Source organism: Ambystoma mexicanum, chromosome 9 (genome assembly GCF_040938575.1).
Source record: "Ambystoma mexicanum isolate Mex_15411 chromosome 9, UKY_AmexF1_1, whole genome shotgun sequence".
NCBI lineage: Eukaryota > Metazoa > Chordata > Amphibia > Caudata > Ambystomatidae > Ambystoma > Ambystoma mexicanum.
The window spans coordinates 739,528,860-739,549,515 of record NC_090931.1 but is presented as its reverse complement, the minus strand read 5'-3'; the positions used below and the strand labels follow the sequence as shown (position 1 = coordinate 739,549,515).

Sequence of the window (20,656 nt, the reverse complement as noted above, 5' to 3'; positions counted from 1 at the left end):
TACATTTTAAAATGACACAGTCTCAGCCGCACCTCTGTGCTCCGCTCGTCAGTCACTGTTGGTTTCGGACACTCTGTTATTCAGAAACCAGGACCCAATCACAATCGCCTGTGGGTTGCCGAGAGATATCGGTATCAAAACCCGAAATCCACTATGGTTCGAAAGTCAGTAGAGTGGTAGAATACTGTGCAGTTCAATACATCACGGATTAAGACTCCCGTCGGACCGCCAATACTGCTTTAAACTCTGAAGTCTACTTCACTCAGCTGTGGTCTAGTCTGACCTGCAGAATGTGCAGTACAATTCACCAAGGCCCAACCATGGATCTTGTTTGTTAATTCCACCGTGAGCAACACCCAAAGACCCTCTCGTAGAAGGTCAGAGCAGCCTGCGACTCGAATAGCTGCTACCCTTTATTGCCGCCGGGCTTCACCACTGCCAGGTCTCTGCCTCCTCTTATAAGTGCGAGGGTCTACAGGAATGAACAGGTGCGTATGGGAGGCACAAGGGAGCCACCCTTACTGGATTAGTGTGCAAATTCTCTTCTTTCTTCTTTTTTAAGAACACCTTCTATTGGGCAGTAATATGACCAAGTTTTAAGAGGCAGGGTGTGTTATTAACATTTAGGGAGCACTGCACCTATTTTTGCAAGGCAAAAAGGTTCCTTTCTTTCGTGACAAAGACATACTATTAGAGTTTAAACACACCACATTTACCAAAATAACTTCTAAGGTTGGGGCTTGCCTCAGAAGGGCAGAATTCTGTACCCGGCATATACGTTTGAGGTCATTCACTGATAACAGACGTGCACCTCCCACGTCATCGAACAGTAGGTCTGTATGTAATGTCTAACGAAGTGAATTGACATCAAAATAACGGGCGGACACAATGTGGACATTTTGCAATCGGTTTATTTTCTTACCAAAGAAGATTCCCTCTCCATTGTAAACGTATGAGGAGATGGCACCTGCTGGCCTCCCTTTTCACAAATTTAAACAAAAGTCAGCAGCTTTGGGTTTTGATCACTATCACAACAGTTGGTGTTGCAATAGGCAGAAGAATAATGGCATATATAGAACAACCAGCTCTTACCTTGTCCAAGATGAGAGGGCTTTTGAGAAGTGATATGACCACTCCTATCCAGAGTATATTGAGTACTTAAATCATCATCAGCTGTCTTTGTGGTGATATAAACCTTAAACAAAAGTTATGTTTTCAAGTTTAGATCTGTAAACACTGGACCGAACTATAACAATTCTTTGCAAAACAGATAATGTGTTGTAGCACTTTTCTTCACTGTGCCATAACAATGAAAACACATGCATATTCCACAACATACAGTTTCATTTTTACTACCCACCGATCTCAAAATGCAATAGATCATTATTAAATAGATTAGTGAATAATGGCATAGAACAGCAAGCCACTTTCACGTGATGAAACAATATATATTTTTTTGTATTCAATTGTGCCTTGGCTTGAAATTCAAATCTTTCACAATACCAAACAAATAGATTAGGAAGAACAAGAAATATATTAAATGTCCAATAGGGAAGGATGAGCAACCTTTTCGCAAATAACTCAACATATACATAGAATCAAATACTTCACTCAAAAACAATTCCAACATCCAGACATATTTAAAATATGTATACAAATAGAAGAAAACTGCATTATACCCAAAGTTAAAAGATCCCTTGCATAAAACCACATTGATGGATGTCAAATTTCCCCATTTCTAAGGCTCACTTATAAAGTTGCTTTAACACCAGGAAGGCAAACATTTTATTGGGAACATCAAGTAGTGCGATAAGATGGTAATTCAGAGGGTTAGATCTATCCCCCTTTTTGTAAATGGGTACAACATGAAACGTTTAGCATGTTATTGGAAATGTGCGGGTATTCAATATATGTTTAAAAAAGGCAAATAGTATAGATGCCCATCGAAAGGTGCGACCTTTCAAAGTAACGTTCAAAAGGCCATCAGGGACAGGGGCACAGGAACTTTTAACTTTGATGATTACGTTTATAATATCCTCTGTATCAAACGGAAGTGCTCAAAGAGGCACTTGAGGTTGAAGTACAGCGCGAATCGGGGCATTACTCAGGGAGTAAATGGCTTGGAAGTGATTCATCCATCCATACATTTGCAGGAATAGGATATATTTGGGAAGAGGCTTAGGTGTTAAAATTAAGATCAAGAAGTTTCCAGAAATCAGAAGAATTCCTTGAACTGAGAGCCATTAGCATATTTTCAGAGTAACTTAGTGTAAGTGAGCTTTTATGGTTGCCTAACCCGTTTTTAAAACATAGATTAAGCCTCTTCATGCTTAATTAACAGTGAACAATGGGGACCCAATGCTCGCTATTTAGAACGGTAGCCTCTCTTTTCCCACTGAATTTCTCTATCGAATATATGTTTTCATTTATACAAGATTTTACAGGCTGAATGAGATAATTTATAGAATTCAACCAAAACACTGGTATAATAGTAAGATGAAAAAAGGAATTCTAAGTCTACATTAGATACTCCTCCAAGTGCACTTTTCAGATATGCATTAAACACGATGGTTGTAATGGTGTTCCATTTCAGTCTATTAGCTGCAGAGTTAGTCTCCAAATCACTGGCCCAGAATATTTTAGGTCTCACTTGACCTGAAATTACCCATTCCATTTGCAATGCCAAATGATCGCTGTTGCTTGTATTGCAAACTTTTAATGTATAACATCTTTGGAAAATAACATCTGTGGCAAATATGTAGTACAAAATAGCCCTAAAATATCCCTGGGACCAAGTGTGAGGGGCAGGAATATCCCCAGTGATGTTTCTATTAAGTTTCTGCAATCCCCAAATTTGCATTAAGGCCATCCAGGTGTTACATTGGTTCAGAGCTTCAGACAGTCCCTTCTGGGAAAGTAGAGGACCCTCATTTTGGTCCAAGCATGTCCAATTAAGGTCGCTGCAAATCAATATACTATTTGAGTTGCATGCCAACTGCCAATTATCGAGGATTTCTTCATTGGCATCTAAAAAGGACTCTTGGGAAATACCCCTGATCACATTTCTTATCACAGGTAATTTCAACAGCTTGTATGAAAGGATTCGGACAGGACTAACAGGTTGGAAAACCCTGCACCATTTCTAACAGCCAGCAAAAGGACCTTAGAAGAATGATCAAGGGGACCATTCATGGCGGTGTTGCGAAATAAGGTTTAGCCCCACAAAAGGGATTTCTTTAAGAGCCAAATGTCCTGAAATAGAAAGATATCTTAAGCATTTACAGTGAAATTTCCCGAATGAAAAAGGGTGCGATAAGAAAAGTGTTCCATGATGCAATTTTAACATAACAGGCAATAGAGATATTGTTTAACTATACCCTACTGTGTGCATTCTGGATGGAGGGTTTTGCCAACAAGGAGCAGTTTTCTACACTAGTGGAGAGATTAGGAACCTCCCGTCCTTCAAAAAAGACCTTTCTATAATGGGAGCCATCGTTAACACAAGTGATCTGCAATAGAAGGACTCTTGAAGGTTGATTAGAGAGGTCACTATAAAGCACCCTTGTTACAGGCAAACTTCTGGTAATTCTGTGCCTAGGTTTTTCTGTTACATCATATCCCAGAGACAATAGTTTTGAAACAGATGATAACAAGGCTTTCACTATGATTCTCGAAAAAACGTGAAGTATATAGCAATCAAGAGGATGTTCATTTATAAACTCTGCTTGGTCAATATCACTTGAAACTATAGACTTAAGAGAGGGAATTGAGCTAAACAGAGCAAAAATGTTTGACCTATTGAGGATGATTTCCTCAGAGGATACTAAAATTCTTTCCAGGGTGAAACAATTAGACAGAGACTGATTTACAAGAGGTCTAAATGTTACCTCTTGATGGGAGCCACTCTTAGGTTTTACTCTACTCCAAGTAGCCTATCTCTGTTGCTCTAGCATTGAGAAAGCAAAGTCACAGGGATTGTGTGAATCTTATCGAGTTATCCTTAATAATGGTTGGAGGAAGGTCCTTAACTGGCAACTTTAGCAGCACTGGAATGAAAGAGGAGCGGACAGCCACAAGTTGCATCTCAGAGTCCTCCAGGGGCTGTCCCTAGAATGATGAAGGACACCCTTCTCATTAGAGTATGCCAAGACATTGCATAGAAAATCTACAATCTTGTCCTAGATAGCCAAATTTGAATAATTGGGATTTACCAGAAATTCCTCTTCATGTGTTTGAGTCACACCAGAAGGATTCGACAATACACTTTTAGAACTTTTAACCAAGACCTTCTAATTTCTTCCCCTCTTTCCTTTCCGATCAGAGGCTCACGGCTGTCACAACAGGGAGCTGGGTACTACTAAGGAATTTTCTTGATCGACAATTGTTATTCGATGCAGTGGATTTCATGTTCTTAGGTTTCTTTTTCTAGTCGTCTATAGGGTTATAAGCAGCTTTCCGTTCCCGTCTCTGATAAATAGAACAGTTCAAATTGTCAGGTGCTATAAGATCACCCCCAGGTTCGTCGTTGGATGGCATATCGCACCGTTCTTCTGTTATTTTTGTGTACGTCGTTGCTTGGACTGAACAAGAGCAAGGGCCCGCCTGGGGTGAGACACATGAACATTGGATATCAAATTGGGCATTATTTGAGGGAAGTGATGCAAACTGCAGATTGTCACACTTTTTATTTGCAACAAATAACACAAAACACAATTTTAGAACTCACTGTGGTCAGAACTGTCTTTTGGTAATTTATGCTGGTGTTAATATTTTCATCCAAAAAACATATTGGAGGACCCCGGTTATTACAGGGAAGGACAGATTGGGTGCATTAACAACATACATGACATTAGAGTCCTTTCTGGTTGAATATAATGCTGCACACATAATAAATTACTTCCAGAAGGATGATCTAAAAAAGTGATTTGTTATAAATTGTATTCAAAATACATACATTAAAAATTCTGCATTGTACTTTTCTCATAATATGCTGCATCCGCTAATTTGGCTAAGTATGGAAAAGTGGGCTGTATCTCCAAACTGTCTTGAAAACATTTACACAATGTCTAAATTGCCACGAGCAACTAAACTTTTACCCACAATACAAACAACTCATAAGGCTTTGCGTCATTGGTTGTAAGAGAATGGTGAAGTTACCTGGCTACATAGAGAAGCTTCCTTATGGTATAACCCGTACTTCGGAGGAATAATAAAAGGTTATTTTGGAATAGTTCGATACTAAAGGGTGTATTGTGTTTGGGTGACTTGTTGGATGCGGGCCAGATTTTAGGGCTTGAGGATCTGCGGCATGTGTTTGACATAGCGAGGAGTGAGAAGAGTAGCTATTTGGAGCTATGTACTCTGGTAACTCAAAGGATTGGTATGGTACTCTCTGGCATGCTTAGATATAAATTAAGATGGTGTAGATAATAGTTTGTTTCAATGATAGTACATTATGGTTTGCATTTACAAAAAGTGTGTCATCTCATTGTCTTGATTTAGGCCAAATTCTGTAGCACGAAATTTACAAATTAGTCGAGCTTCGGCTTGACGAAGTAGTGCTTCTCTATTTCCACCTCTGGCACCCAGGGTTACTTGTTTGAGTCCAATAAACCAGAGGTTTTTCTTGTCTTCCAATTGGTGGTTAGTTTGCCAGTGGTGTGCCAATGGTAATAGTGCGTCTTGTTTGCTCATGCCATAAAAATGTTCACGTATTCTAAACCTCAGTTCTCTTATAGTGCTCCCAATGTATATTCAACCACATATACAGGTGATTGCATGCACTATGTATTTACTGCGACAGTTAATGGTCTCAGTGATTTTGAAGGATGTTCCTCGTGAATCCTTGAAGATTTGTGTGTTGGAATATGTTAGTTTACACGTGCCACATGATCCACATTTCCTAAATCCTTTCGATGGAATTGGCAACCAGGATTCTTGACCCGATGTTGGTACCTTAGGGAGTAGGGATGGGCTAAGAGATGTTCTCAGACGTTTGGCCTTTTTGAAGATTAGTTGTGGTTTTTCATCAATGAACTTGTTGAGATGTTGATCTAGTTTTAGGAGGTGCCAATTTTTTTCCAGTATTTTTCTGATTTCAAAGTTGTTGTGAATACTGCAAACTATTATCTACACCATCTTAATTTATAACTAAGCATGCCAGAGAGTACCACTGTTGATAATGCATTACATGGTAACATGATATATATATATATATATATTCTTCACGATTATTTAAAATACCCATGACCAAATTTATTTTAAAAATAAATAAACCCTGGTATTAGTCAGGCTACTCCCCACACAATGTTCTGACAAAAATAACTTTTATAAAATTCATGTCGAATTTATTTTTAGTTTCCATCAAAATGGGGGTGCATTGGGGTTATCCCCTGTCATTTCTATACACACTATGCCAATCCAGCCCAAAACATGGCGCCCGGCTTTTCGTTCACGGGCTTGAAACAACAAGAAACTAAAATAGAACTAGTGTTGCCTCGGCAACACTTGTATATACGACTCAGCATGGCCATTAACTGGAGCCGACGTGTAGAGACTGAGAGAAATTTTGGAGGTAAGCCCTTTAGATCACAATCGCTCATTCGAGCGGGCTCGTTATTAGAGGTCCATTTATCCCGTGGTGCCTCGTGTGTAGACCTTACTTGGATCGAAACTAGAAGCTTTTGAAATATTTGAAAAACGCGAAGTATACGACCTGAGATATAAAACAAATATGAATATATGCGACTGGATACCCAGGGACCCGTTTGATCAATGTTAATAAGAAACTAACTCCGATTATCTGGCAAGTTGTATACGCAGAATCCAAACCAACTAGTGAGTTGCTTTAAATTTAAGATGAGGAGATTTCAGAGAGAACATGACAATATATGTACAACATACAAATCTCCAAAAACCAGAACGAAATTAATCCATAACACAAACATAACACTGTAAAGTGTTGGCACTCTATAGAATGTGCATTACAGAGGGAAACACCAACACGCTCCCAAAATACAAACACTTACTTTAAATGTTGATGAGCCATTGACAAATGATCTCCATTAATTCATTTCCCAGGGGTATTGAACCCGTGAACCGAGGGCTATTCAGATTGGAACAAATGATATGGAATTTAGGTAAGACCCTCCATGGGCAGTAATGTTGTTCTATGAGTATTCATACGATATTGTGCCCTAGATTCATTTGAATTGCAAAACTGACGCTGTTTCTTGTTTTTGTTTTATTTATATCCAATTTTTGTTTGGTTTTTGTTTATATTTTATTTTTTTATCTTTTCACAACCTTAAAACCTCCACCCCTTTCACCCCTCCTCAATGTCTGTAATTCTACAAATAATAACATTGATGCGTTTTCAAACAACAATGTTTTGAAATCTTTGATTTATTATTATTATGTTTCTGTGTTACCTACAAATGATGTGGATTGAAACATGTAATATGAAATGTAGTTTGTATGAGTCCTGATTTGATAAAGACACTGATGTGTTGAAACACGTGTTATCCTAAAGGGCACTGATGGTTATTTTGTTCACACGAACTAGACTGCATAAATACAAACAAGTTCACCTATAATAAGTGTGGGGCAGGTTTTTTTCTAGTGTGTGGAGAGTCAATCCAACATTATTATTGTATGTGTTTTTTTTCTCTTTTTCCTTCTGTTCTTTATCTCTGTTTCTATTCTAGGCTATTTTATCTAGCTCACTGTATTAATTATTACATTTTTGTAACTGTAGGTTCATATTGGTCAGAAGAGTTATTTTATTTCATGCAATCTGTGCTGTAATTCCTTTTCTGCTTGTAATGTTAAAAATGTATAAATAAAAAAAAATGAGTTCCCATTAACAGAAATATAAAAATGTATAAAAATGCATAACACCATTGTGTATCCATATAACAATGATTTACTATTTACTATATGGACCACAAACAAAAATAGCCACACAAAAATATGGAAAAAAACCTATGAGAAATGATTAATGTAGGGTTCAAAACAAAATTTACCGCAGATATTGTTGTGCCAAGAGGCGGTTGAGAATTAGAACTGTCCATCAGCTGGGGAGAAAAAGGGGAGGAGGGGTTAAAGCAAAGAATTGTTATCTGAGATTGAAGGAACAATGCTGTTGAATGCTCAAGTGATCGAGCCGCTCGAGAGGCTGCATGAGCAATCCCTAAGGAAGTATCTAAAATTGCAGGTAAACAATAATCAGTCTGGCAAATATTAAGTAGTTAATGCCTCATCACGATTTTGGCGGTATTCCTGCAGAGCAGTATTTGCGTTAACGCTGTGATGTGTGGCGGTTAAGAACGCAACATCACAAGTTGGCGTTCACGCGCACACGGACGTGGCGTTAACGGAAAACGCACACAGCGATAACAGTGGGCGCGACCCCAAAAAACAGGGCACATTGCGTTGCCGTCGGCATCCCGCGCTATTAGCGCTGTGGGAAATGCGTCATCGCCAGAACGGGAAACAAAGCGGCAGCCATTTTGGAAATCACAATCCGCCAGAAATCGCTGCCCCTGGAAGCCATCCACTGCTGGAAACACTGCAAAATGTCCCAGGAGCGTGTAAGGGGCACATCTGCCCTGCACAGGGTGAGAAAACCCACATTTTCAGAGCCTGAATTAAGTATATGAGCCATCACGATGAGCTGTATGGCCCACAGCAGAGAAAGACCAGTACACAGCGGCACATACAGATCTGAAAAGCGGTCAGCCAGACTAACAGCGGTGAGCCGTGTGCCATGGGATGGGGAGGACTGTCGCAAGCGGTTCAATGACTTGCAGGTCTGTGTTTGGGGGCTCCTGGCCCAGCACAGGAGTGAGACCATGGGGACTGGAGGAGGGCCACCACCACACCATCACCACCAGAGCTCACACCATGGGAGGAGCAGATCACCACCCTAATAGACGCGGGTATAATTGAGGGAGTGGGAGGAGCGGAGGCAGGCACTGGCACCAAGGAGGCTGCAGGTGAGTAACACCCCCTTGGAAAATGCATTGTGTGTGGTCTACCCGTCCCTATTCTGTGTGAATGTCTGACAACCAGGCACTGTGGGTGCATTGCGTGTGATGTACCGCAGCCACCCATGAGTGACCCTTGTACCACAGCACCCTAGCGCCCCCAGGTATCAAGAGTAGCCTGAAGTACCTCCAATGTATAAATGCAAGCACCAAGGCATACAGATCCATGGCCTGTCCACAGCAATGTGATGTGTGCGTGTCTATCAAAGACCCCCCTCACTGACAGCGCCATGCGAGCTGTGCATTCACATCAGAAGATGCCACACCAACATATCGGAGCTGTGTCCCCCCCTACCCGTAGTACGTTCCAGCAGTCCCAACATTGTGAATAATGAACATGTTATGGCAAACATGATACAAAATCTGCCCTCACCCCCTGTCAAGCATTAAATGCATCGTACAAATGTAAGTTGCACTGTCCTCATACCAGACCCTATGTTCCCTACAGGCACGCAGCGATCATCGGATGGCAATGTTGAAGAAAAGAAAGCAGGCCCATCCTGACGCACGCCCAGATGCGCCTCCACCAGCACCACCACCCAGAGAAGAGACTGGCCTGACAAATCAAGGTGTAGGACACACCCCAGCTCACCCCATCGCAGCACAGTCACACCGCCTCAACGGCCCCAAGCCACCAAGAGGAGGGGTAAAATCGCAGGATGTGAAGTTAGCCACCAGTTGGACCAACACAGAGGGCGGCCACACATCCAGTGATGAACATCATGTTGCACCAGTGTTGTCACCCGTTCAGAGTCCCAATCAGGAAATGGCCACACCCCAAGGGACCCCGTAGCAAGTGCAAGGAGAAAGCCACATTACCCATGTCCCAGCACGCGGACGTCGTGCCCACACACCATTGCCCGATGTTGACACCCCCTCATATGGCTCACCTGAGGGCAGCCCCACCAGACACGCCACCACGTCCAACAACAGCTCCCCTATCACCCTGCGTAGACCTGCCAGGCCGACGAGCCCCACACGCGACAGACCCATAGCTCTGGGAGCATCAGTAATGGGACGCCTGGACATGATCGAGGCACATCAGAGGCAAATTGAGGACATGGCGGGTGCGCACAACTGCCACATAAAGGCCGTAAGGAGTGCTATTTGGTGGGCAGCCAAGACCATGGCGCAGGACAATGCCCGCACCCGTAGAGTCGTTGAGGGGTGTACTGCGGCCCTCACTGGATTTGAGCAGAGAGTCTGTGAACCCTGAGGTCCAATCAGCTCATGCAGAGCAGATGTGGGAGGCCAATAACCTACTCCGCCAGCAGCTGCCGTTGGCGGGATAAATTCCATCAACCTCGACAACACCCACAGAGGAATCCCTGCAGGGTTCGCCCAGGCGACGTTCCTTGTGACATCCCCAATGGCGCTCACAAGAAGGTGCCAGACGTGGGAAGCGTCAACGTCCTTCATAGATGGACAGAGCACTGTTGGCCTGAGGGCACATAGACCCACATGCACTGTGTTGGGTGTTGGTGGGGGGAGGGGGGAATGTGTGCTGGGTTGTTGGTGGGGTCAGGGGGGAATGTGTGCTGGCGTGTTGGTGGGGTGAGGGTGTGATGTGTGCTGGGGTGTTGGTGGGGGGAGGTGGGAAGTGTGCTGGGTTTTTGGTGGGTGGAGGTGGGTTTGTTCCACGCAAAATAAATCCTGTTCATACTGCATAGAAAGCTTAGAAATTCATGATTGTCTTCAAGTGCTCTTTATTTGACAGGTGATGTATGTGACATATACCCATCCAGAGGATCAATAGGAATTGTCAATCAATGCCTGTCTGGCCAACCTCCCCTCCCTCACCCCATCCCCGTGTGCATTTGCCCTGGCCACAGGCACATGCTCATCGTCACTCCCATCCCCAGGTGGTTGGCCATCAGCATCCGGGGGCAGTGGCACATGCCTGCGGCAGCAGATGTTGTGCAGCATGGCACAGGTGAGTACAATTGTCCCCACTTTCTCTGGCGCATACATCAGTGCCCCTCCTGTACGGTCTAAAACTGGAAACATGCCTTCAGCAATCCAAATGCCATTTCCACACAGATGCGTGTACGCCTATGGGCAATGTTATATGCCAGCTCTGCTGGTGTTCGTGGATTACGCAGAGGGGTCATGAGCCAAGTGTACTGCAGGTAACCGGAATCTCCTGCAGGGGACAAAACGTGTACATTAGGCCTAGGTAGGTTCAGTGGATGTGCAAGGGTTACACATCATTTAACTAAGCAGTATGGTCATGTATGTGTGCAACAGGTACATGCTATCTCAAAGCAATATTGGTATACATCCATCATCTTTATGGACATGCATGGGCTGATCTATACATGCAGCCTGTGTAAATTCGTAAGGTGTTATGTGGCATGTTCAATTTGCATGCACTTGGTGTCAATGTACATGCAGCAGTGTATCGAAGACTAGGTTTATGGTTGTGGCTGAAAGTTAGGTTGGGGCTACATGTCATCTGCATGTTGAGGGAATGGAAACTCTTCCGGTTTCTGTAAGCTGCCTCATGGTCCCGGGGTGCTACAAGTGGAACATGTGTGCAGTCTAGGGCTGCAATCACGCTCAGGACTTGGGCAATGGCATGGAACTGTGCCTTAACTCGGTTGACCTGTGCCTGTGTGGCTGGCAATGCAATGTGCTCATTGACATGGAGCAGCAGTGTATCCAGCACCTGGACCAGCACAGCACTGAAGGTGTACTGGGCCATACCATGCATCAAGGAAATGGTGTGTTGGAAGCTGCCAGTGCCGAGGTACTGTAGGAGGACACAAGCTTTACAAGTGGGCGCACCACGGTGCTGATGGCTATACGGCTGCCTAGGTCAGCCTGGATTGTGTCCAGCAACTGGATGATGGTTGCCCTATCCGGCCTGTACTCAGACACCAACTGCCCATCAGTCAGGGCCCAGGGTGTTGGCCTGATCGTGGGGATGGCTGGACGCCTTGCTGGTGCTGGTCTCCTCCTCTTCCTCCTTCCCATCTCGCCCTGTGCTCCCAGGGCCCTGGGCTGGTTGTCAGGCCTCTGTAGCTCCAGGCGCAGCATGTACATGTCCACATCAAGGCTCCCGGCTCCAAACGGAAACATGGTGTTGGGAAGAGTGTGTGGGCCATGGGTGGCTATTTTGTAGGCCTCTTGTTTGCTTTGTTTCCACCTGTGCCCTTATTGCTGTCTCATGTGTTCTTTTTTTTACCTTCAGCATTTGGCCAGGGGTATTTTCAGCGGTATTAGCACCTTTTCCGGTGCTATGTGCGCCAACGCTGTACTTGTGATAGGTCTCTAATAGTGCGTTTGGTTGCCAGCGCTATTACAGCCCTCTGCTTCGACACCGGCTGTGATGGCGCCGGCAGGATTTAGAGTCGTGATCCGGCGGAGCGGTATTGGCAACAGCAATACCATTTCCGCTATATTTAAGGGCTACCGCTCAACTCTTGATGAGTTCCTTAGTCATCTGATATATCAATGGAGACCGAGGGGCACTATCATATTAGAGGGTAAAGACTTAGAGGCCAAGGTCTCCTCCAATATTGCGGCTCCCTTATTGGGAAAGAAAGCAGTAATTTTGGAATAATTTGCTCGCTCACCCCGCAAAGAGCTAGGAAGCTTACTAAATGTGGGGGGCAACTCTGAAGCTTCCATCCTGCTAGCCTTAGAGTTGTATTTCAAAGGAATAACATGGCTCGGGAGAGTGCACTGGAGCAGCTTTTGTACTGTAAGGCCCCATATCTTTGCCAGGGGTACCCTCTTTCGGAAATTTGGAAAGAGAGCAGGTTGTAGCTTTACTCCAGAGTTCGTACATAGTTGTTATACTCCGGGGTATACACTCACCAATAATTGGCGTCACTGGAGAAACATAGAAGAACCTTCAACAGCATCCAGTAGCAGACTGCACTTGCCGTCGCACTCCCGTGCCGGCAGAGGTTTTCACAGGTAGTATTGTGTCACGTTGTAGGTGGTCCCCAGGTAAACACAGCTCCTGGTGCAAAAGTTCCATTCAGCTGATTGAACTCACTGCTGCACTCCTGCTGCAACAATATCATTTGCAGGCAATACATTCTTCAAATTGAATATTAAATAGACCCAAAAAATACCTGTGGGTTATATGTAAAGCAAGCAGAGCTCAGTTGAAGAGACTGGTGCTGGACATGATGGGCAAATGTAGTGTACTCATTTAAAAAATACATATATATGCTGTCCGGTAGGGAAAAATAAAGGAATAACATGAAAAGGCGGGCAACATGCCTAGTAAGGATGGTCAGCATCTTAAAGGAATGCTTTTTCACAAACTGCAGTAATACAGCATAAAGAAAATCGTAGGGAAAAGGAGCAGCCAACTGCACTAGTGCAGTAGTCAACCATTTCTTTTACACCAATAATAAATAAGTAGGTACTTCAATTAGACAATATATGTTTGCTCATTCTGTTTACAGGGACTATGGGCCTCATTACAAATGTTGCGATAAGGCAACACTGGCCTGTTACCTCGCCGCAACATTCTGAGTATGCTTGCGGGTGCCGCTCTGGAATGCCTGGTCAGACCAGGCGTGCAGAGCGGCACACGCGAGCAGTACCGGATGGCAGCGACGGCCCCTTTATCAACAGGGCCGTGGTTCCCATCCTCCCCATTCCCATTGAGCCCTACGGGGGCTCAAATGGGAATGGCAACGTACCGGGTCTGGGTCCTGTGAAAGGGATTTACCGGGCTCTCCAAGGTCGGAATGGCCCGGTAAGTCCCCTTTTGCGGAACCCGGACCCAGGTTTAGGGGTAGCCATGCCCTTATTAAGGGCATGGCTACCGCCAAACTTGTAATGAGGCCCTATGACTTTTTTATGGATTCATAATGAATTGACAAAATAGAAAGATTTGAGGCTTCTTATTAATACAAGTGCCAAGGTTCAATACAGGAATCAAAATCTGGAAATCAAATGAAGTCTCAAGGTTCCCCAAACAAAGTCCATCACCTTGGGATGTCAAGTCCACCAGTCCCAGGGTGGCGGCAGTCAGATATGTTATGTTAAAAGGTACTTATATAGCTCACCGTCACCAACGGAATTGGTCCCCAGGCGTTCTGGCGGATCTGAAAACAGGAAGGAGGGTAGGTAGGGTTAGTCGGGAGGAGGGGAGTAGGAGAATGGGAGAAGTGGTGTGCTGTTGGCAGCTTCAGCTCGGTATAGACCGAGTGCTGGGCTTTGGTGCAAGTATCGGATCCGGCGAAACCTTGTGTGCTGAGGGTGCTGTGGGTGCTGTTTGTATTTTTGCTGTGGTGTGATAAAGTGCGTGTGGATTGCTGGGAGAGAAATGGTTGTGTGACTTTGCGTGAGTTAAGTATGCAGAAAGTCGAGGGGTGGGTTGGCGAGGTCTGCACCCTGATGCCAGGTTTGATGTCAGGTACCTCTGGTCTCATTCTGGCTGTATCCCTGTGGGTGGGGTTGTTGCTGGTTCCTTATGGGCTGTTTGGCTGTGCTGGTGCTGCGCTGATCCAGCTTTATCATACTGAGTATTGTATGGAATGCTTACCATCTCCTACCGTGGAGCGAAAGGTGTGTCTGAACCTTTTTTCGGGTGTGGAACTGGGTTGCTACTATCTATTCTCTTGTTGTCTAATGTGGCCCTGGTCGGTTGAGGCTTTGAATGGTTCAGGGTCGGAGTGCTGTTGATGGGGCATCCTAGTGTATCTGTCTAGGTCAGTCTGTGTATTCAGTCGTTAGTTTCCTCCTGTCATGACTGTCTTTAGTTGGTTCTTTGGTTTCCGTGGGGTGACTTCCTTGGGTTGTTGTTTAGTTGTAGTTACTGTGTGATGGCGCATTGTTCTTCCCGCTGTGTCTTGGTGGACATTGTGTAGTGTGGGTGCTTATTTTGTTTCTCACCCTCTGGATTGGTGTTAATGGCACAGAGTTTCCTGTTCCCTTGCTATCTGCTGTGGGTAGGTATGTTGTGGGTAGTTATAGTATAGGGTCATGGTGCTATAGATGAATCGTCCGGGTATTTCTGTCCTTTGTCTTGCTATGTAGTCAGTCTTTGGTCCCATTACGGCTGTCTCGCGGTAAGTCGTTTGGTATGTCGTGGAATATTCTCCTTAAGGTTTTTCCATTTATTACTTGGTGTGGATCAGGGTCTGTCTCTTCGTTCGTCGATGTTTTAGTTGTGTGTGTGCCCCTGTGGTCGGGCTTCTAGTTATGACGTGAAGAGCCAGGTTTTGAGTAGTTTCCTGAATATTAGGTGGTTTCTTGTGTTACGGATGTACTTTGGGAGGTCGTTCCAGGTTTCTGGCGCTTGGTGGGAGAAGGAGGATCCTCCAAGTTTTCTTTTGTTGTAGGATTTCGGTTCCCGGCAGATGTCAATGCTTGATCTGAGCGTTCTTGTTGGTTGATGTAGACGCAGTTTGTCTCTCAGGAACTCAGCGCCTTAGTTGTGTATTACTCTATGCGTGATGCACATTGTTTTGAATTTTATTTGTTGTTTTATTGGTAGCCAATATAGTGTTTTCAGCGCTGGTGTGGTGTGTTCTCTTCAGGGTAGTTTCAGAAGCAGTCTGGCTGCTGCATTTTCTATGCGTTGTAGTTTTTTTAAGAGTCGTTCAGGCATGCCTAAGTATAGGCTGTTGGCGTAGTCTACTCTGGACATGACGAGGGCGATGATGGTGATTGTTTTGTTGGCGAACGATAGGAACGGTAAGATCCTCTTTGCCGCTTGCAGGAGGAAGAAGCATTTCTTGAGGAAAGCGTTTACTTGTGGCTCTAGCGTGAGATTATTGTCCATCAGAACCCCCAGAACCCGTCTCATCCCCAAACGTCATCCAGGAGAGGCAACGCCAGAATGATCTTCCTCTTGGCCTCTCGGCACTGGTAAGCGAAACCTTCCTTCTTGGTCGCGTCCATGTCAACCATCGCTGTGTCCGTCCCCGTATCCCCTGGGAGGGTGGGAGTCATGTAAGGCGGTTGATGAGGCAGTATGGGGTGCAGTTTCCTCTTCGCCAGCGGAGGGCCCGGTGGCGAAGGGGCAGAGGGTGCTGTCAGCATTCTCTTCTGGATCTCTAACACCAGCATGTGCAAAATTGACAGGATGTCCAGTGGTATGTCCCTGGGAGGTATCAGAGGTGAGGGGGGTTTGTTCTGCTCCTCGGACGGGGTAGAAGCCTTGGCATTGAGCGATGCCACCAACCTACTGTGCCAATCCTTCACTGTGCATTTGGAGAAACCCAGGCAAATTTCGCATTCCGCTTCCTTGTGGTCCTGATGGAGACAGTAGAGACACTGGGAGTGTTTGTCCTCCACAAACACGTTCCGCAATCTGCAGCAGAGCTTGAAGAGTGAACCTTCATCGTCAGCCTCCGACACGGTCTGGTGTGCAGTGTAGGCCTGATTGCCTTCTGGAATCTTCGATGAAACTCGACGATTCTTGCCCTTGAGGGGTGATAAAAGACCCCGACAAACGGATCCCTGTTTGCCGGTCAATTGAACGAAAGAGCACACAGGCTCCTTTTGACAAAATTGGAACTTTAATGAAAAAGCTCAGAAATTTAGAAAAGCTCAAAGAAAAACGCGAGGACTCCCAACACTTGAATGTGTGGTAAAAATCTGAAGATGGCTGCCAGAGGAGGGGCTTGGGGAGAGGCCAGTCATTGGCTTGGGGCAGTATGACCCAGAGCTCAGTGATTGGTTTATAGGAGAAACAGTTTGTAAGTGAAAGTGAAACTTTTTTCTTTTACTGAGGATTCCTGGCCCGACAGGGAAAATTCATGAGATGTGAATCCATGCCAGACCCCATGCTGGAGAACATTGAATACATTTTGCAAGCCATATAGTGTCAAATATCAAATACCCCCTTCCTTGTTCTATGGAGGATCAGAATATCCAGCTGGCGGAGGCACAAGAGACAAAGGGAGTGAAGGTACAGATGTTGAGGGAGATTTATCAGTGTTATGCTTAATCACCTCTGCTAGTAAGAACCCCAGCACTTTTTGCTGGACCTTTCTCTTCTGAATGGGGGTGGGGGAGTCTTTTTCCACCCTCATTCATTCTGATTTGCTGACTTTGGAAATGTGGTTCTTTTTGTTTTACCTCATCCCATGAGTCTTGCTTTCTTCCATATCTCTTAAAGGCATCCGTTGCACCTTTGCAGCACACAATACCTTATGGCTTCTACTTTTTATATTCTATTTTTCTTAAGAACTATTGTTCTTGAGGTAAGATGAATACTTTGTATCCTTCCTAAAACTAACTTCTGACATTAGCACACACCACCTTATGTGCAGTGTTAAGGGGATACCTAGTATCCCCTTTATCTGCTCCAGTGACTTTCTGGTCAGTGACAACACTAAAATTATGGCTGGTGGCAGTGGACACGTCCTACCAAGTTTTGAGCAATTTTCTATGGCAGACTATTTGCAGTATTAGTTCTGCATAAAAGGGTCAATTATGTTCTAACATGGTGACTCCTTTCTTTTGTCATTTCTTGCATGGCTATCCTTTGCTAGCCCTTCTACCATTCTGCGAGGGGGAGGTGTGTGAGATTTATTTGCCTTTGGCGGGAAGGAAACCCTTTGTGTCCCCTGCCTTGGCTCCAGCGTGTGTGCGGACAGGAAGCTGGGGAGGTGTTGCCCTGCCCTTTGTCTGCTGGAGTGCCTGAATGGAACCAGTTCCCACTTGGGGGCTGGCTGTCCTGATTGGACAGCCACCCGCCCCATTCTGTAAACTGTTGTGAGAGTTAGAGTGAATGGGAAATCCGAATAACAGGTGGTTCCTGAGGCAGAAGGCAGTCGACCACTTGAACAGAAGATCTGAAGCTGAAGACGACCAGAGACGCCTGCAGACCCTTCCAGTAACCATGCAGTGACCACTGCTGTCCTGACCCAGTTTTCTTATCGACAGAGGAGCTCCGAAGAGGACTCCTTCCCTTTGGCTGGTGGGACCAACCAGCACCAAGACGAACCGCAGATCGAGCCAATCCCCTCCCAGAGGTGCTGTGACCTTCCAGGGCTGCCAAAGGCGAATAGGAGGGGACCGTCGAGACACTTGCAATGCAACATCTTTGCATGGACAAATCTGCACAGAACTTTGCTGAGATCCAGTTGGACCTCCAGAGGCACAATCTCACTCATTCAAGTCCTCTCACCAGAGTGCAGGGCTGCAGAATCAAGGACGCTTGACTGGGCGATAACTGTCCATTTTTGGAGCTGATAAAAAGGTGCAACAAGAATACCACAAAAACAGCTACCCGCCTACACACGTGCCAGCTGTGTCTAGTTGCACAACGTGCTACCTTTCATGTCGGTCAATTATTTGCGACAGAAAACAGAGAAATATATACTTTAATTCATGGATACAAAACACTTAGAAAAATGCACATAACATTCCATGAGAGAACCTATACTGAAAAACAATTGTCTTGACCAGTTGGTTTTAACTGAACACATTCGTCAGATACTGGTGATGTAGTGAGGTTAGTAAACAAATAAGGTGACATCCTATTATTAAATGAAACCTTGATGCAATTCACTATCCTTGACTTTGTTAATTTTTCTGTCCTTGACTTTGTTTCATTTAATAATAGGATGTCACCTTATTTGTTTACTAACCTCACTACATCACCAGTATCTGACGAATGTGTTCAGTTAAAACCAACTGGTCAAGACAATTGTTTTTCAGTATAGGTTCTCTTATGGAATGTTATGTGCATTTTTGTCTCTCCTGCTTTTAATTTTTCTAAGTGTTTTGTATCCATGAATTAAAATATGTATTTCTCTATGTTTTCTGTCGCAAATAATTGACCGACATGAAAGGTAGCATGTTGTGCAACTAGACACACCTGGCACGTGTGTAGGCGGGTAGCTGTTTTTGTGGTATTCTTGTTGCATTATAGATTCATATTAGTCCTTTGCCACACAGCCCCCTAAAAAAGAGGACTCCGCAGCTCTAACTGCTTTATTTCGCTGATAAAAAGGTGCCAAAATCGCAGACTGATGAGGGAGGGCAAATAAATCCTTGCTCAGGGGCCTTTCTAGTGACTGCAGTTGACACATCCCATTCAGAGTACTTCCTTTCGTCACCAGACTGAGGAATCAGGAGACCGGGTCTGTTGTTGCTGCACAGGAAAGAATCCAGCTACATTTGCTTCACCCAACCTATGATACTGTGGGGCTCAAAGTAGAACTTAACTCAAGCCGAATTGCTACTCCAGTGTGATAAGTTCATTAAAAAGGTGTTTGGGTGTTCACCCATACCTCTGGTGCAGGCTTAACAGCTTTTGCTCTCTTAGGGAGTTTGTTTGTTTGTTTATTAATTTATAATGTGCGCCAGACCCAGAGGTAACCGGGCGCAGCAGAAAAGAATATGCAAAGCTTACAATGTTACAAGAATCTAGAATTTGCAATGTTACAGAATTTACAATGGTGCAGAAATGTACAGTTTACATACTTACACTGATACAGGTATAGGCAAATGATAAAAGACGAATAATATACAAGATGCAAAGGTTTACAAGCTATGTTAAGGTTATGTACATTTGTTGATCGACTTCTAATAATACATATATTCAATTCAGTTAGGCTAAGGATACTGTGATAAATGCTATCTATAAGATACAAGGATACCACTGCACCGGGTCCTCTTCCTCCTTACAACATGGAGGACTTTCAGTTTGCCGGCAGAGGACTAGTGTTCTCAACAGCCGCCGACGTGCTGGGAGTCCCGCCTTCTGATGCGTGCAACGCTTATCTGGATACACGGACGGCAATCCAGTGCGTTACTACTCTCCAGCGAGACCATCCACGCTCCGTGAGTTCGTCTCTTTATCTCCTTATCTCCTTATTTCCTAAAAACTCTTTAGAACCATTTGGTTACTAGGTCAAGGGACTCCCCGTTTGTGGTCATCATCTAGCTGTGTCTTCTATTCATTTCTTAGCGCGGGGCTCGGAAAACGAAGGATCGTCCATGGCGACTTTCACTTTCACGGCGTCACGGAGACGCCGCTCCTGACAATCAGCACACAGCAATCGGGTAGGTCCCATCGATAGTCTAGTATTCCAGCTCTCTCTCTTATTAAGGCAGCGGGAGAATAGGGGTAGAATTTCCATTTGATCATTATTCCTTCTATACCTCTAGATGTCAGATCGTTAATTCAATCTCTTGGGATTGCGCCTGCTTTGCCTCTGATTCCTGCAAGCTTCCAGAACAGACCTCTTCACCTCTTCCTTTTCTAAGGGTAACGTTGGTCCCAAATTAGTCTCTAAGATTTTCGCTTCAGGGATCTTGTACCATCAGTTTTTGAAAGCACTCTGTTCCTTGTTCTCTGTTGCAGTCCCGTGACAGAATTCCTCTAGCATATTTCCTCAAAGACCACATCCTCCGTTGTTTGGAGACTTCTGATTTGTACCTCAGGTTAAGCATCGACTTCCAGTTTGAGCTCCCACTTTGTTCCTTCCTAGTTAGGGTAGCTCCCTCTTTAGTGAATCCTATTTCACCTCTGATATTGTTCTAGGCATCTAAAGGGGTGACTACAAGTTGTTAGAATTGCTGTGTTTGATGAAGTTCCTTCTGAAGTGTGACAACGGTTGGTCTGCTCTCAGGTTATGTGGCAAAGCATTCCACAGTTTGGAGCTATCACAGGGAAACTG

The 20,656-nt window shown here is 44.6% G+C and overlaps 1 protein-coding gene across 13 annotated transcripts in view; it reads right to left on the bottom strand.

The window, feature by feature from the left end:
- PMS1 (PMS1 homolog 1, mismatch repair system component) overlaps positions 1-20,656 on the bottom strand; it is a 2,204,114-nt gene that overhangs the window by 1,699,212 nt on the left and 484,246 nt on the right. For all 13 annotated transcript variants that reach the window (XM_069615650.1, XM_069615653.1, XM_069615661.1 and 10 more), the window contains one exon: positions 1,093-1,195. In XM_069615650.1, the coding sequence (XP_069471751.1) occupies positions 1,093-1,195 (103 nt within the window). The remainder of the gene's footprint in view (positions 1-1,092; positions 1,196-20,656) is intronic.